The sequence below is a fragment of the Phascolarctos cinereus genome, unplaced genomic scaffold (genome assembly GCF_003287225.1).
Source record: "Phascolarctos cinereus isolate Bilbo 61053 unplaced genomic scaffold, phaCin_HiC Scaffold_4;HRSCAF=312, whole genome shotgun sequence".
Lineage (NCBI taxonomy): Eukaryota > Metazoa > Chordata > Mammalia > Diprotodontia > Phascolarctidae > Phascolarctos > Phascolarctos cinereus.
Window position 1 is genome coordinate 107,257,209 of NW_027555847.1, and position 19,353 is coordinate 107,276,561.

General features: G+C 34.7%; 1 protein-coding gene across 2 annotated transcripts in view; it reads left to right on the forward strand.

Moving 5' to 3' along the window:
• BNC2 (basonuclin zinc finger protein 2) overlaps positions 1-19,353 on the forward strand; it is a 523,407-nt gene that overhangs the window by 172,914 nt on the left and 331,140 nt on the right. Inside the window, exon 1 of one of the 2 annotated variants that reach the window (XM_078152485.1) lies at positions 15,685-15,991. The exons of the other annotated variant lie outside the window; for it this stretch is intronic. Coding sequence (XP_078008611.1) covers positions 15,989-15,991 — 3 coding nt within the window. The 5' untranslated portion in view covers positions 15,685-15,988. Of the gene's footprint in view, positions 1-15,684; positions 15,992-19,353 lie in introns of those variants that run through there. 2 annotated transcript variants of the gene reach the window in all.

The following is a 19,353-nucleotide window of genomic DNA, read 5'->3' on the forward strand; positions in this document are numbered from 1 at the left end:
GTGATGTGTTTATTTCTGTGATTCTTAGAGAAATGGGAAGTGTATTAGTTTAGTTTTTATTTACAAAGGTGATATGCCACTTTTCATAGTTAAAGGAACTTTAAAAATGTTATTCCTCATATTCTAACTTCTACATAAAATCCTCAGGTTAAATTAGCCTGTGACTTGGAAATGAGACTTTCACATGCTGGCCCTGTACACAGGAGCTTTGATAGCAATGGCTATAGTGTGGGATTCTGTATAATGTGGTGTCCATCATGTTCACAATCCAAAGGGATTTACTAATTGGTAGCACCAGAAGGACTTCATTATAATACTATATATATATATAACATGGTGAGCAGCCCTGAGGATGGTGGATGACTTTATAGTGAGTTCCTATGCAGTTTATTGGGAGTGCCATTATTAGACTATTCTTATCATTTACTTATAGTACAAATCATAATGTTTAAGAAATGTTCACAATAAGAAACTATAATTCTCTTGAAATACCTTAGAAGCAATCTAGAAAGCATTTTGATGGAGATAGAGGAGACCTCAGGCTTTAGTGCCAAATTTTTCTTCTTGAGCTCTCTTCATAGTCAGCCCTACTGTCTTCTTGGCCAACTTAAAAAGAAATAGTTTGGGATTAACAGCCTTTATAACAGGTCACAAATCCCCTCATACACCAAGGAGAGTTATTTCTTGGAGAAGGGAGTGTGTGTGTGTGTGTGTGTGTGTGTGTGTGTGTGTGTGTGTGTGGTTTTTAGCTATAAAAAGAATAAGTTGAAGGGGGGGGCACAAAGGAAGTTAAGACGTAGACATCTGGGACAGCTTGATTCAGTAGCAGACTCTGAGAGCTAGAATTCTGTGATAATACAGGTGAGATATGTTTGGGGAATAAGGACCTTGCTCTTTTAATGAACCCCTTCTGTCTGTCAGCCTGCTTTTCATGCCCCATTGTTGTTCAAATAAGAAAGAATGAGAGCGTTCACAGGCTGTGGTGAGATTAGGGTAATGAAAATGAAGTGTTAATCTGTTGATAGCAAGCACATCCCATATCCTGCATCCCAGGCCACATTCATATGTGTATAATATATTCCAGGTTCTCTCATGAAGAGAGAGACAGGAAAGTTCATTATATTAAAAACACTTTTCCTGTATGTGAACCAGCAGCCAGTCAATAGATGATAGTAAAATGATGTGTACTTAATTATTATCTGTTAATTTATATAATGTTGCCATATGTATTTTTTATTTATATAAACTGCTGTCCACTGTGCCACACCACCCAAAAAGACTTAAGTCTTTTTTGCATCTTCTTGTAAGCAAAATGCTTAATTGTGACTTAAGGTACAGTTTTTTTTTGAGGTATTTCATACTCACTTCTAAGAGTATGTATAGTGTTAGAATAAAGAAGTTAATTGTCAGTTATTACTGGTTAATTCATAACTTCCCCCATAGTTACAATAGACAAATATTTGCTAAATTTATATAACATCTTTTAACTTTGTTTTTTTCTGCCTTAGTTTTTCTCTTAAATCCAGTAGAAACAAAATATTTTCAGTCAGTTCAAAAAAGCAGTTGCAAAGTAGATATAAGAAATGTTTTAAGACTAGATAGATAGGTTTTAATCATTATGAATGTAAATTCACACTGCTAGTCTAAAGATTACTGGACTAGCCTTAAAAGCTGGGTTCAAATCCTGTCCTGACACTTAGCTAACTTGACTTTTGCAGGAACTTTGTTTTTCTTAGTGTCCGTTTTCTCATCCATAAAATGGAGGAATTGGACTTGAAAATCTTCACAGTCCCTTCTAGCCCTAAGTCTTAAGATTTTTAGAATTTCCTACAAAAAGTCTCAAGATCTACAGAATTCAGTGGGATGGCTCCTTCTGTTTTCTTGGCAGCTGCGATGACTTTGCTTTTTTAATCAACATTTTCTTCTTTGGGCAACAAAATCTAAAATGTACTTTTTAAGTGCAGGGAACAAAAGAAGCAAAAGAAGTATTGAATCAGAGTATCATAAATTTATGGTGAAAATAATAGTATACATACTATGTGCAAAGTGCCACTGTCTTTAAAAGCAAGTGATGTTGAAAGACCCTTCAGTGAGAGCTATGAAATGGTGGCAAATTAATGACTAAGGACCACTTGGCTATTTTTATTTTTGTGTTCAAGAACCTTTCACAAAAGAAAACTAAATTTCATTTCCAGTGGAATGTATATTATAACATACACATGCAAAATGGAAAATAAGGATCAAGCAGTGTGTGGATTCTATCTATTGAATATCTGTCTGTCTGTCTATCTATCTATCTATCTGTCTATCTATCTATCTATCTATCTATCTTTGTATCCATCTATCATGTCAATATGTCTTCTGTAGTCTTTCAGAAATGTGCTAGACAGATATACTTACTGCTTGATTTCCATTTTGTATATTAAGAAATGTAGCATAATCAATTATTCAACTTATAATTTTGTAATAAAAAAGTGTTTATCTTGTATTAAGAGCCAGAGAAATTTAGGAATAAAAATCTGGTGAGGGAAAATGAACAAAAGTTCAGATGTGACCAGAAGGTGTAAATGGAAAAAATGTTCTTTTAGAAATACACTATTTAAAAAGAAACAAATAAAAATATGTACTGTTCAAAACATCCTGGTAATGAAGCATAGTTGCAGAAATTAGTGCAGATCGAAGTAAATATGTTGCCTATATTTTCCATATTGGAAAATTTGCATTTATTTGCTTTAGATGTGCTTCTCCCCCACCCCCTACCCCTAGTGTTTGAGTACAGGTGTGTGAAGTGAATACTCACCTCACCCTACACCTTTTACTTGGGAATTTTTGTTTTTGTTGTGAAAATTGCAACGTTAAAGAGATGTGATGGGGTGTGTGTGCGTGCGCAAGTGCGTGCGCACACACATGTGCACATATTTGCATGTATGATAAAACATGCAGTGTTACTAGTTCTTCTAAACATGCTCTAGTAGTTTTTTTTCAGTACCTTTCAGTTGTGACAAAGAGGACGTACAAAAATGCATGATAGATTAACTTTATGATAGTAGTCTGCCCTTAGAAACACATTCTCATCTGTGTTGGCCTGTTTGTAGTCATCATATGTTGTGCACCTGGTATGTTACATGTGCATCCCGTGATCTAAAGACATATATTTGTAATTTACATAAATGCCAGATTGTGTCTTGTGTGTAGATTCAGGGTGTCATAAAATGATAGTTTTTTTAAATGTAATGGCATTTGAGCACATTAGATGTTTATTTTTTAAAGACAAAATATCTTCAATTCACTCTAGAGCTGCTTTTATTCATGTATATAAGTGATTTTTGAAAAAAATGATTGTCCTCTTATCTGAGACCAAAGTGAGTATAGATTTGAGTTGAATCCTGATGCAATAATAAGAGCTCACACATCTAAGGTGTTTTTAAGGTTTATAGTGTACTTCATAACAACTCTAAGATTAGGTAGTTCAGGTTTTATTACCCCAATTTCACAAATAAGAAAACTGAGGCTCAGAGAGTGACTTGCCTAAGGTTACACTGCTGCTTAATGAGTATATTTTCCCTTTGGCAACATATGGTTTATGTGAAATCTAACTTAGAGGAGGATCTTATTGAATAAAATCCATGGAACTTCTAGTCTATGAACTCTGGTTTATTCTTACTGTGAAAAAGTGAGTCCCCTTAGTTCTATACTTGGTTTTTATGTACAACTGTATTTTGTAACAAAGCTGTCATATGCTCTTTTCCATTGTTGTGCAACAAGGTTCCCAGAATACTACTCCTTTGATAATTTTTTTTTTAAATCTAGGCAATGGGGTTAAGTGACTTGCCCACGGTCACACAGCTAGTGAATGTTAATGTGTCTGAGTTTGGATTTGAACTCAGGTCCTCCTGACTCCAGGGCTGGTGTTCTATCCACTGCATCACCTAGCTGCTCCTTTTGATAATCTTTCTAGAACTCTTTTTAAATGTAGTTTAGCTTTCATTTAGATAGTATTTGAATGAATAGTATTCATTGCTGCATTGCATATACTTTTTAATACTGGATATTCCCAAGTGAATATTTTTCTCCATAGGAATGAACTGAATTATCCTTTAACTTTGTATTGACATTTTTAAAAAAGGTATGTTGGCTATATACTTGAAGCATTCACTGATGGCTTTGCATGGTTTCTTCTTCCGTGTACAATCAGTTCTTTTAGCAATCCAGTCTCATCTCTCCATTTCTATTGCCACTACCTTGGTCTCAGTTCTTGTTACCTATCATCTAGATAATGGAATTTGTCTCTAAACTAGTCTCCCCTAATCTAGTCTTTCCTCCTTTCACTTAGTCTTATACATAGCTGCCAAGGTAATCTTCATAAAACATAGCTCTGGTTATTAAAAGAAAAAAAAAACCCAAACAAAAACCCCAAACCAACCTTGTTTCATATTACACTGCCATAAAACTTAACTATATACTGTTCCCTAAACTGATCTCACCTTTTCCCACATCTTTTGCCTTTGCTTACCTTATAACCATTTGTATGCAGTGAATGTTCCCTTTCCATCTTCATCTTTCTAACTCCTGTTCGTTTTCAAAGGGATATCTGAAATCCCACCTTCTTTGTGTAGCCTTTCCTAATTTTACACTTAAGTCTTTTCCTCGTTCATACTTTTACATTACTTTGTATCCTTCTTATGACTCAATGTTCAGCCATATATTAGAGCTATTTGTATGTAGAATTAAATTCTCCTATTTTTAAAACTTTTTGAGACTAAGGATAAAAATTAATATATAATAATGAATAATAATAAATTAATATTTGATAAAAATCATCTTTGTAATTTCTATATTGTCTAGTACAATGCCTTGAACATAGTAGGTGGTAAGTCTGAATGACTAGGCATTGATTATATATAGCTTTTCTTGTTCTGACCTGTACAAAATATTTAATCAAGAATGAAAAAAACAAAAAGGGTTCAAAATAGTTTTAATATATATGTAGAGATTCAAGTATTTTAGAAGTTATAAAACAAAACAATTGAAAGTCTTTTACAAACTGAGTACTTTAATATCTTTCATCGTAATAGAGATTTTTGGTCATTAGCAGTTGTAGTAGAAAAATAGCTCTGAACTCAAGTAAAAAGCTTTTCAGTTCACCTTAAAGCCATGTATTCTTGGCTGCGTATGTTTGTGGGATTGCCTTAACTTACAAGGCAATTGATTATGATGTCACCAGGAGGAAATGGGCCACAAGAGGGAAACTTCCCAATATTAATACTTGCAAGGAAAATATTTTATATCTGTTTTTAAAATATCATTTATATTGTATAATATGAGGTTTTCAGTATCTGTCCATATTTTTCAAAGGCCTCCTTAAAAAAACAATCTATTCATAATTGAAATTCTCCAGGCAAATCAGATATCAACATTTTCAACAGAACAGGTAATTAATTAGTTTGTATTTTAAATTGAAGGTCATCCTGTTATTGATTTCTGTGGGAACAGGAATCAAGAACATCTCATTTAAAATGATCTGCAAACAGGACTGAGGTGTTCCTAGGTGCTATCTGGGGTCTCATTGAGCAGTCACTGGACAGTGTCAAATACCAATCAGAGTGGAGCTCTCTGTGATAGAAAGAAACATCGCAAGGTGTTGGTTTAGTTCCAGAACTGCAGAGAAGAGCTGAACTCGAGGAAAAACCAGAGATTAACAGTTTGTTTTACAGTTAAGTCAGGTATTTCAAGTCAAGTGACTGGTGCAGCTTGTAACGAGGCATCTGTAAGTGTGTCAGGATGATGTTGGTATGCCATGTTCAAGAAGGTCTATGTCAACACAGCTGTGACTTACCACTTTTAGCAACCTCTCCAGTGGGAATTAGATAGAATATCTTTAATACTAGGGAGAAGGGGCTTGGGGAGAGAAGGAAGGAAGAAGAGGAGGAAAAAGGAAAGTATATCCTTTTATATGCTATTAATTTTCATGAAACACCATTTGTGCCTTGTCTTTGCCAGAAAGTCTCTAGTGCTTAAAAAAAAATCATTTTCTGTGCCAGGTTGTTTTTAAGCAATTATTTCTCTCTTCACTGGGTTTATAAGTTCTGAAAATGGTAAGATGTAAACATAAGCTGAGTGAGTGGCATACATTTGTACTTTAAAAAATAGAATAAACATTTTATTTGAAGTGGGCAAACTGTGTAGAAAACTTTATGCAGCTACCCCTCTTGGTTCAAAATAAAATTTGGAAAAAAAAAGGCTTCCCATTTTAAATAGCTTAAGTCTATTGATGCAGCTCTTTCTGGGTTGACGATTCTATGTAGGCATGACAGTGGCAGCCAGCACCTGTATTAATCCTTAACATTCCACAGAACCACTTCGAGTTTTTTTTAATGAGCTTTAAAGAGTGCTCATCCCTAACAAAATGTCAAGTTTAAGCATGTCATTTTGCCATAATCACAATTGCCTTTCTTTAATTAAAAGCAAAACAAAACAACAACACCAAAAAAAGGAAACAAAAAAAAAAAACAACTAGCTTTCTAAAGGCTGGTCCTAGTATAAACAGTGCATGAAGAAAATGCCTAGTTTGTCAAAGAGTCATTTCTCTGACCCTCTGTTCCCTGTAGGTCAAATCTGTTGGTGATGAATCAGTGGTTAGATGGATGCCTCTCCTCAAACCCCATCCCCCACCCCAACCCTGCACTGGCCATATTTAATTTGAACACTCTGTGAAAATGTCAAACTCTTTTTTCAACTGGTTTCTAAGTGCTCAAGTCATAGCTGGCCTTTTCCCCCATCTGTGCCATAATCCACTATATTACCAAGTACACACCTCAGTAGTATAGCTGAGTGTCAAGAACACTTATATTGTGATTTCACCCTAATATCTTTAAACTTTAAAGCACCACATACATGTGAGCTATTATTCTAAAACAAGGAGAAGGCATGTGATCTGTTTTTTTAAGGAGAGAAGAAGAGGTGGTGAATCCATCCCACTTTGTATAATGTTCTTCTTTTGGCAAAAAAGTATCCTAAAGTTTCCAGAATGAAAGATTTACACTTTTTCAAGTTTAGATGACTCTGTAGTCTTCACTCTCTACTCCAGTTAATAAACTATCTTTGTCTGAACCATGCATCTCCCAGATGGAACTAGACGGACCAGTCAGCATCTCAAAGGTCACTATGAAGCTATTCATCAGATCACACTGCCCTTTGTTTCTCAGTGATGATTCTACTACTTGTAGCAGTTAACTGGATATGTTAAACTTAGTTAACTATCTCAAATTACCAATTTTTTTTTCTTTATAAAATGCCCAAGAGGATACCTTTTTGGAGAGTAGGCATAGGATGGGGGAGAGGTCCTCCTCACCTTTTCATTTCATCAGGGTGGGAAAACCTCTGTTGTCAAGTCAAGGCTCCCCATCCACTGATACATATTAGAAATTCATCAGATTTCTGGTCTGAGATTTCCTGGGGCACTGAGAAGTTCAGTGATTTACCTGTGGCCACACAGCTAATATATGTCAAAATCAAGAAATGAATCCTATTCTTTCTGACTTCAAGTTCTGCTGTCTGTCCATGATACTATATCCTTCTGCCTCTTGACTATTTGTTATGGAGGGAAAAATAAAATGATAGCATCATCATAAGTTATGATTTGACAAGACCCTGGATAGCTATTTAAAATAAAAACATTTTGGCTAAAGAATGATTTGTATTCCTCAATATTTTACATATTGAATCTTACATATTACTTACCTTTCTGAGGCTCAGTTTCCTTATCAACAACATAAAGAAAATAATGCATTATTTCCTTTAGGTTTGCTGTGAGGAAAATTCTGAAATCTTAGGCATAATTTTTTATAAAATACTTTACTTTCTCAGAGTTTTCCTGTATTCGGAATTTTCTTAATATTCCCACAAGTATAAGAATTAATTTTTTAGATTCTTCAGTGTATTATGTTAGCTTGGAAGCTTGTCTTGCAATACAATGTAAATATATCTATATCTATCATCTATCTATCTATCTATCTATCTATCTATCTGTCTATATCTATATATATATCTTATAAAGAAACTTTTAAGTTCTGTTGTTATGAATTGCTGTATTAGAAAAGAGAAATCTCAAATTTTTTCTTTGATTATATTCTATTACAAATGCAAAAAGTGGAAGATGATCTCATAATTTGATGTCATAATTATATACACACAGATTCAGACACATACATATGCAATTACATGCATATGTATATGTGTGTGTAAACAGCAGTAGAAGTTGTTGACTTAGATGGTAGGGTGGTAGTGGTGTTGTCATTTTTGTAAAATCCTGGTAGATTTTCATAGAATGTAGCCATCACTTCAAATTTTAATTCATAGCTCACATTTCTGTAATGCTTTAGATTTTATAAAGGGCTTTCCTCGCAAGAACCTTCTGATGTAATTATTGAAATAACATTTCTAAGTCAGGGTCAAGGCTATAGATGGGTATGGTCAAGCCATTTGAGGCTTATTCTAGACAGACTGAAGATTAAAGCAGGTTTACATTGTGACTGTTATCCCTGAAGACTGCATACTTAAACTGATTTTCTGACACAAGGATTTTCTGACTAGGCTTTCTATATACATATTGCATTGTTTGGGGGTGTCACCTAAGTAAGATGAGTTAAAGCCCAGTGTAATGAGGTCCTTAGGCATTTCACTTGGCTGTTTGTTTCAGACAAATTAGTCATCTCTCAAATATTTTAACCCCTCAGATTTTTTTTTTGTTAAACTTTGAGTTGACAGAACAATTTAGGTATTTTCTTTGGTACTCATTAATATTAGAAACAAAAAAGATGAAATGCAACTGGAAACATATTTCTTTTACTTTAGAATCTCTGACTAGGTCGGATTCTGTCTTGCCAGGAAGGTGTGCAATTCAAGACGTAATAATAGTTATCCTTCCTCAACAAATAGGAGTTAAATCCATGCAGATTTATGGCAGAAATTAAAAGCCAGTGTAACCCAACAAGATCATTTGGAATGCCAATCAGGATAGCCCAGAAGTACAAACCTGTACAAGGTGATTATACTGAGAATTTGTTCTTGTATTCTGCCCTCCACCCCATCCCCTGTCCCCAACACAGTAATATAGAAAGGTAGTTTATTACCAAAGGATAGATGTATTGATTCCCCCTCCAAACAACAAAACGAAACAAAAAAACCAAACCAAAACCCAAAACATGATACTGTTTGTTTTGCTAGGTGATATATTCTCTAGACTCTTTAATTTTTTAAGTGGATGTAAATTCTATTTTAATTAGACCTTTACAATCTAATACTGAAACTAAACAGGAGTGGGAGAGATGCTGAAAGTTAGTACAAACCCAAATCAACCATATGCAGATAATTCCCCTGATCTTCCTAAAGGCATCCCTCTTACCCCTCCTCCCCAATTAAATGACCAGTTTTCAGTGGTATCAACAAAATGTTGATGACCCATTTTAAAAAAATTGTTATTCTTCATAGGATTCTTTGCAGTAGCATTTCTTAGTCTTTCTTTGCCCTGCCACACAGCTGTCACTGGTATAGGAAAAGGATTGGGGGGAGGGGAGGAAGAAGCCCTGTTCAAATCGGGTCACGTCGCACTAATTCATCTGCTCTCATTAGAGTGAGCGAGGGACAGCAGTGATGGCCAAGAGCTGCACTCCACACATGACACACGAACAGTTTGGGGAATAGAAAATTGCTTTCTCAGGAAGCCCAGCCAATTAAGGACTTGACCATATTGAATGTCAAGTGTTAATTTAGGTTTTTCTTCATTTTCCCAGTAGTAATGCGGGTCCTGTGATGAGCAAATACATGTCAAGTAAAAGTTGATTGCATGAAGGACCTCGGTATTATATGTCACTGACAAGTCACAAATGTACTGTAGTCTTTTAACCCTTTAGGTGAGTCTGGGGAGGGGGGGCAGGAGTGGTGGGAGGGAGAAGAGGGATTAACTGTACTATAATGATAAGAATAGATAGCTTATATTAGGGGCCAGCCTGGATGGGACAGACAGGAATAATTCATGCAAAAAACAAGGACAGGGTGACTTCCTACTGTGGAGAAACAAATAGTGTACTCTTTTAAAACGTAAATATGTGATTCCTTAGCTTTTCATACACACATATCCAATGTATTTCATTCTGCCTCCTGTGGTTTTATGAAAAGGAAAAATAAGCTACTTTGTCATCATGAAATAAAGAAACTCCAAAGATAATTTTGTGCTTTAGAAGAAATAAAACATTCATCAAATAATTATATTATTTTGGGTATAGTGAATCTTTGGTCCAGGGCAGCCATAACAATTACTACTGAAGATTTGCAATTTGCATTTCTGATCAAAATTCAATATACATTTTAAAAATCTAAACTCTCTAGAACAAAGAACCTGATAAAGAAGGCATAAAAAATCCTGCTTACAAGAACTCTTAGTTTTTTGTCATAACTATTTCTTTGAGAATGTGTTTAACCTATAGAAACTTATAGAAGGCCCGCTGTCGCCTTTCATTTTTATCTTCTGCCCCATAATGGAAGGGAAGGGACTGGAGGTTCAGTGAGTGAGGTAACTTTCACATATACTAAATGTAGAGCATTACCCATCATGTATAGCATCTCATTTCCATTCATCAGCATGTATTTACATATGAATGTCTTGAAAATAAGAGAATGTCTGTTTCTGTTTCAGTTGTAGGACTGGCAAGAGAAATGCCCATAGAGTTTAGGCATCAATGTGTGGCACAAATAATTGAAAAATGTTCAGAAGCGTGAACCTTAGGACACTTACAAAGTTGTCCTTTTTTTTTCCTTTCAAAGTAGAGTAGCTATTTCTATGCTTTCCACATAATCTTGGAAAATGAGACCTAATTTCAAATGCTTTATTGAAATATTCTCTTTTTGTTCTGAAGTTTGAGTAATGTTAGACTTTGATTATACTCATTTTTAAATTGGTTGAAAAGTTACTTGGTTGACAGTGTTCATAGCTTTCAAACTCGAGTTCTTCACATTTAAGAAGCAAAAATATTCCCTTTATGTGAGAATGCTCCATGTGAATAATGCTTTCAAGCTACTTGTAGTTAGTACAATAAGTATTTCTTATTAGATTTGGGGGGTAATTAATCAAGTGTATGGTCTGCATATTAAAAATCAACTATCAAGGTAGAATTAGGAAACAATTTCAAGACCTTGATTTTCAATTGAATTTGTATTTTAACATAAGAAGGACAACTGCTTTATTTAATTTGTCCCATGTATATGAGAAGAGTCTATCATATTTCTATTACTGATTCTCCTACTTGTTAATTAACCAAATAAAATGAGCTTAGTTCTCCCTCTTTTTCCTGTTTTGATAAACAGTATTTCTAGAACTCATGTTGCATTCAGAACAGTTTAATTACAATCCAGTTATTAGTAACTCCTCTTCCATTGGCTATACTAAAGGCATTCACTAAGTTTCTGTAAAGTAAATTCTAATGTTGGTAGTTCTGGTTGCTGATTCAAGTTTTTCCCTCTCTTCTTTGTCATTTTTGATGGATGGTACCTAATGCAATCAACCACAACTCTCCCCCCCAATTCCCCCCTCCCACCCCCCAAAAAAGTCTCTCCTTTGGTTGCTCTTTTAGCAAGACGATAGGTTTTCCTTTTTTCTCTCTCTCCCCTCCCTTCCAATATACACACCTTCCTGTCACCCCCATTTATGCCTCCCAGCACCAAAGAGAAAAGTAAAAAGAACCACCACACAGGACAGGTTTTTTCTAAACCTCTATTTCCCAATGGTTAAGCAGAAGATACCTCCCTTTGCTCATGTTTTTGATAAATTTAAGAAGTCAAATCGCTGACACAGATGGATAATCCAAGTGTATAGGGTGAAGAGTTATAAATTAACACATTATTCCCTCTTAATGTGAAATACTTGAGAATGCATTTTCTCAGTCCCCTGACATCTACCCAGTGAGGGCTCGCATTGTACTTTTCAAGTGGCATTGATTTGTTAAAGCGCTGAATTAGCATCTCAGGCCAGCTGCCTGTTCCACTGTGGTATTCTTGGGCTCCTATTCTCTTTTCCTCTCCTTCTCTCACTCACTTTTTCTCCATGTGATTCTCTCTGCATCCTTCTCCCTCTCCATCATCCCATTCTTTTTCTTTCTTCCATTTTCTCTTCCCCTGTGTCTTCCTGTTTTCTTTCACAGATCTCTCATGCTAATTGCCTTCTTAGGCTGTCTCTCTCTGTTTCCTTCATTGTCATTCTTCCACACTCCTTCCTTTCCTCTTTTCTGTCTTGGCCACACACATGGTTTGAGCCAGCTTTTGCCTTCACCTCTGCTACCCCTTCCCCCAACATAGTGTTGTCTTGGCTAATCCTGGCTCACCAGATGGGGCCTTATAAAGTAAAATAAGTTAACATGTGTATAATCATTCAGATGTTTCTTGGACTCTCTAGGTTGGTGAGAGAATCATATTTATTTTCTTTGATGTCAAGGAAGTAATAAGAAGTTTTAATTTTATAGTTTTTTTTTTTTTATAAACCAGGTAACACAAATGAGATGAGTAGGTGAAGCTATTATGGAAGGGAAATTTGGCCAAAATTTGAAAGAGTTACTTTTGGTTAAAGGGTCAATAAAATCATCCATTGGCATCAAAGATTTGATAATCACAGGTTCATTAGTTCTCAAAGCATAAATGAATGAACATTTCTGTTATACTTCAAAATTTTAAGAACATTTTACAGGTGTATAGGATTATTAATATTTTAAAATGCTTTAAATATTTTCTTCCACTTTTTCTGTTTCTGGTAATATTTAATTTTCTCAGTTGGACTTAATAGACTAGTAGCAGAATACTATAATCACTTGTAATAATGAAGACTATTAATTGTGAAATTGATTATTGTCTTTTTGCTGAAAACAAATAAAATGCTATTTATTGTTTTTTATACTGATAATTATTAACCATAGAGTTCATATAATAATAGCAGACACTATGAAATGTTTTAATATTTATAAAGTAAATGTTTTATATACTTCATTTTATTAGATTGTCACAAAAATTATGTAAGGTTGATATCCTAGTTTTAATCATTTTCAGATGAAGAAACTGAGGCTCAGAAAGCTCAAATGACTTATCCGAGGGGACATAGCCAGTAAGTGTTAAAGGCAGGACAGGTTTTTCTTGACTCAAATTCTAACACTTTTCCACTAAATTCTTTTTTCTTTCCAACAAAATACTTTCTAAATCTCAGGTACACTTGCTAATTATTTTTTAAATTTAACTTTTCCCCAATTAATTCTTAATTATTATAGGAAAAAATTTCTTTGTTCTGAAGTTGAGCCAGTACATTTAACATAAATAGAAATATGCCTTTTAGCACTTTTTAATATAAAAATTTCTTTTTTTGGTGTGCCCTCATGGGACATTTTAAAGTTTTCTCGTTAGCTATAGTCTGTAATCTGTAGCTATAAAGCTGTAATCTGAATGAATGTTTTATATGAGTTTACTTGAACTTAAAAAAAAGTATATCTGAATTTCTCCAGTTACCCATGATTTAATATATTTTATTATTTAAAGACATCACTTACTATTGGTTTTAATAATCATTATCATATTGAGTTTAGAGGTTGTACATGCATATGTGCATTTATATGACATGTATGTGTCTTGGCTTCCTAATTGTGGACCTCTTAATCTAAAATTGTCATGGCCCATCTAAGAGGAAGGGTAACTTCTCACGTCATGATGTCTACTTAAAGGAAAGGAAAGTGGGCTCTAAGGCTAATTCCAATTGCTAAGAAGACAAAAATTAAGGCTTTTAAAGAGGACAATTCAATTTTATTTTTATGTGCTTGTTAAGCAACTCTCCCCAGGAACACTAAATAAATATGCCCTACTGTGTTAGTATTACATAAACATGAGACACCCTGCTGAAGTACATCTGATATGGTATTTATGCAGATGTATTTGTCTCTGTTACGTTTTTATAACAGAAGTGCACCAAGCCACTGGAGATTAATTTGATCATGCAGGTGATAGTTTTAGATTTGGGAACTGGAGTAGAAGTCTTGGTAGGGTTACCAATAGTTCACCTGGCAGTACCTGAAATAGATGGAATGCCTTTGGGTAGGAGAGAGAACTTGATGTTTTGGGGTTAAAAAGCTGAATGAATGAAAAGGCCTGTCCATGAAAAAGTGGAATTGAAACAGTTGGGTATAAGACTGACCAAGACAGTTTCCTTAATAATATGTATGAACCTAAAAGAAAGTAAATTTTGTAGGGCTTCTTTGATTTTGGTGGGTCTGAGGAGTTGGGCTGGGTAAGGCCTTTTTGTACCTGGGTCTCTTTCAGGATTATTAATTAAAAACAATTCTACATAGCTTCATTTATATCATAAAATCAGAGGATTCAGTGCTGAAATAGACTTTATGTGTTAAATCTAGTCTAGCTCCCTCATTTTATAGGTTAGCAAACTGAGACCTAGAGGTTAAGGGTCTCACCCAAGGTCTTGTAGCAAGTTACTTCAGTTTGTTAGCTAGTATCTGTGTCTTCTGGTGGTAGTTCAGTGCTTTTTCCACTAGACCATGTTGAATGGGCCTCTTTTGGTGTCATTGAAGTAACTGAGGCATTAAATTAATAAGAAAAGTTTTAAGGAAAAAAAAGTTACCAAAAGAGACCATTTCTATTAATGGTCTTCCTTTTCACAATGGTCTTTTTTTTCTCTTGCTATCTTTTCTAATATATTCTTGGGGACCAAAATCCCTTGGTGAGCAATAAATAAATGATTAAATCCTCAGCCTTCCTGCCTCTTTACCTCATAACCAAGCTGACTTGCAGATGAAAATGCTATAAGCACAGATATATAATAAGCACAACACCTTTGACTTTCCCACCAAAGTTCCCGGGAGAAATCAAAGAGATATTTATTTTTTGTGTTGTATGTGTGTATGTGTTTCTAAAGAAAATATTAAATTAAATGCTGCCAGAATTCAAAAGTACTGTCAGCTTTGATAAGTAGTCCCCTAAGCAAACTGTTTTGTCAGTAATCATAACCTAATTACTGAATGCAAATGTAAAGTTTTTTTTTTTTATTTTAAGGAAGGGGGGGGAAGAAGCATCTTTATACTTAAGCATACAACTTTGAGTAGTGGTGATAATAATTTAAAAAGGCTCTTGGCAATAAGCCAAGTGCCTGTTGAGACAGAGCAGCAAATTAGTGGAACGCTGGACTTGCTTACCCAGTGTTGTGACTTCAGAAGTTCCAAAGTGACACATGCATCACAAGCCTATCACAATGCTAGGGGGTGGGGGGTCAGGGGTCATGGTTAAGAGCAGGGTGTTGCTGGATAAGGTTGAGGAAGCAGAGGTGGCCCCTCTGTGCTCTGTGTGTGGGTCTGTGTACTCCTTTCCCGTCAAAGCTGGCCCAGCACAGCCAAAAGAGCGGTTCCTTGGCAAAGCTTAATGGCGAGATGATGTAGTCTGTTGTGACTAGTGCATTCCTTTCAGGTTAAACTAGGGAAATGGCATTGTGTTAAAATTCCAAGTCGCATGAATGTTTTATTGCCACAAGTGCATTTAGCCCTCAAGGGGAGTGTGTGTGGCTGAGAGTGGGGAAGGGGGGGGTGGGTGACTTAGAGACTCAGGAACTATCAGAAGAACACTTCCCTTGGAAAATTTTACCCACCAGCGTGAAGCTGATTTGCTGTGATAGTCACTTAGAAGGGTTTCGCTTTTCCTAAACTGTGGCTGTTTAAAGTCTCGCAGTCTGGACAATTAACAGCTGAAGAAAATATGACAAGACACACGCAAAGAGGTTGGGAGATAGAGAGAAGGAATGCGCCAGAACGGAGCTGAGTTGCCTTCTTGTGTAAACTGCCAGATGAACCCCCCTCCCCCATCCTCCTTCCCTCCTTCCCAGAGCTGTGTTTTGCTGTCTGCTGAAGGCCAGGAGTGATCTGTTAACTGTACACCACTGACTGGGAGGCCAAAGCAGCTCATGGTACTGTATGTTACCATTACTACTCCCTCATTCCTTTTTACATTTTTTTAACCATCTCTTTATAATAGTGGTTTATTTTAGGGAGAGAGATACAGTTTAGGAATCAAAGAACTGACTGAGGGAAAAAAAACAAACTTGGATTTGCTACTTTGGGGGTGGGAATGGGGGTCATTCAGATGAGCTAAACAGAACCATCTAATTTAGTTGCAGCCAAAGAGTTCTAGTGTGATTTTTTTAAAAAAAAAGAGGAAAAAAAAGCAGGCATTCTAGAAATAGGACAGTTTAAAAGATGCAAGTCATGTGGGTGTGTGGTCCTTGTAAAGGAACTTTGTTGTGAAAGGACATTAGCATTTTCATGTTTTTAGGATTTTTCAGACCTTGAGATTGTTCCTGGAGGCATTACATAATGGTTTTTTCCCTCCTCCCCAAATGCAATTTTACCAGTTTTCACCTTGTGCTTATATATATGCATGGGATGTTCAATCCATGTGCCTCTGTTAAATGCTAGGACTTGTTTGTGATTTATCTGTTTTTTGTGATGTTTATGTGAAATATGTAGTTACTTCTTAATGCAAAGGAGGAAAAAAGTAGTTCTGGGTACTGAAATTTAATGCTTTGTAGTTTTTTTAGTTTAGACATCAGGAACATACTATACACAATTTTACCCTCCTGTTCCAAATTGCACTTCTACTGCCATGTGTTATGTTTATACATTCAAAATAAGGAGATAGATAAAAAATTTTCAGGTGGCATACATTTATACTTCTCAAAGATTTTGGCATTTTTTTTAATGAAACAGATGTGAAAATTTAGGCAGTCTTGGCCTAAGTATTCCTTAAAATACTCTTAGCTTGTTTGATCTTTAATCTTGAACTACCTTCTCTGTCTTTTCATCTTCAAATTTTAATTCTTATTTTATATATAGGTGGATGTACTTGTCCATTGTTTTTTTAAAAAAGCATACAAGAATCTTACATTGATATTTAAAAAAGACATACTGATTAATAAAAACAATTTTAAAGCAGGTTACAGAATGGACCTTTTCCATTGATGAAAAATAAGGTTATTTAAAAAAAAATAGCAGATTCAAAAATGTTATGCAATGTTAGTCCAACTTGAGAATACAAACTATAATAGAAAAATAAATAGGCAGCAAGTCTGTTTTTGATGAAGAAAAATTAAGAATGATTCACAAAGGTTTGAATAAATGATTTATTCATTTCTATAGAAAAGCATGATTTTGTCAGATAAACATATCTTTTATCTGGTTAGTGTTATGTTTATGGTGGTTTTAACAATTATATGGACAAAGTCTATGGAAGGTCATAAACTCAACAGCAATCAGCTCTATCTAAAATCACAATTCATATTGACTTTGCCCTTCCAATTTTAGATGAGCTCATTAACATCTTCCTTAGATGTTAAAGTAGATCTGCTTTAAACATTTTTTTCCTGTTCTACATTCTTGAGTGTGTATGTATAGAAGCTTTCTTTTTCCAATTTAAAGTCACAAATTTTAGAATATGATTTTTCTTGGAACAATTAAAACTTATATACTACCATTTTTCATTGCTTTTATTATGTACCTAATTCCTAACTAATAGAACAATTAGATAATTCGACCCAATTAAAATAAAACTGTGGAGTGGATTATATTGAGAAATATCCTGAAAGTGTATGTTGCCATCCCATTCACAGAAATAGCAGACTGTACAGATTTCTTCATTGTTAGCAGCTCCTACTATTCTCTTCTCTTAGAATTCTAAAGAGATGGCTAGTGAATTTCAAAGCCACTATTGCAGGATGAAGCAAGTACATTTCTTTGTGATATATTTTCCAAAGTAAACTTCTTATTGTGAAACATACTCATTAGATTAATATGTTCTTGAGATAATATTTGTGAAAGGTGCTTAGCACATAGTAGGTTCTATGTAAATGATTATTTCCTTTTCTTTAAAAAAAAGTTGTTGTTTACTAACATATGTTCGTTAAGTTCTTGCTACTATTTTGGGTTAACTCACATATCTCTTTTTTTTCTCCTATTGATGAAAAATTAAGTCCACTGAAAAATAACTTATATAGCTAGGGAAAAGCCAATGAGGTGAATTTTTTTTTTCATTTCAGAAGCATTAAAATATTCATTGAAGTATACATAGCATTGGTTAATGTTAAGAATGCCATTGTGGATGAACCTTTTTGGAGGGTGTCTATTAGACTACCAACTGGTAACATTTTTTGCCTCCCAAACGTAGGCCAGACTATGAACTCCATGAGGGCAGGGACCACTGACTTATTTAAGTTTTGTACCTCTCTTATTGGTTTGTACATTCATGTTTAATACATGCTTTTTAAATGAATGAATGAATGAGTGAATACTGTGATGGCAATAAGGACTATACTGCTAAAAAGTTTTTGGTTAAAATTATGGCTAACGAGGTTAACATAGACAACCCAGGAAAAATGATTGGCAAATTAAAGACATTTTCATTGTCAGTGCTAATTTAGTTACTTAAACTTAATTTAGACTAACTACCTTCATTACTATTATTGATGTTTGACAAAAGATGACACTGTCACTTCCATGGAGCCTTGTTTCTTAGATTTTTTTCCAATCTCCTCTCAACTGAATTTGTTTTGTAGTTTATTTAAAGTTATGCTTCAGGATTAGTTAGAATCCTTACTTTTTTTTAAGGACTAGGCAGTAAATATTTGTCCTGTAGTTCTAATTTGGTAGAGTAGGAAGAACTTTTGATTTAAAGTCTGTAGACCTAAATTTGAGTCTTAATTCCACCCCATGAGGAAAATTGGGTAAGTTAATAGGCCTCTCAGCACCTCAGTTTTCCACATATATATAATGGGGATAGAAATACTTAATAAAATCTTCCCTGCCATACAAGGTTGTTTTGGGAATAATAGTATGATGTAGAGAACTTGGGTTTTAATTCCCAGCTCTGTTATTTAATACCGATGTGACCTTGAGAAGTTCACTTTCATCTTTGGGTCTCAAATCCCTCACCTGTACATTGAAGTTAGACTAGGTAATCTCTTCAATTCTTTTCCTGATCTTTCTTTTCTATAATAAATGAGACAATGTATAATGCACATTTTGTAATTACAAAGCCATACATGAATGAGTCACTGAAATTGATGTTATTTTAATTAAAGTATAAGAATAATGATTAAGAAACTTGGGTACAGCTTCTAGTTATACTCAGAGTGGTGAGATGCCCAGTGACCTGGAAAGTCTCAATTTCTTCATCTATAGCTTGAAGGTCAGTGCCTGCTTTTGTGTCCCATGAAGGTAATTGGCTGAAAGTTGCCATACGAAATGATAACTCTGATGCTCACATGTGATATCCCAG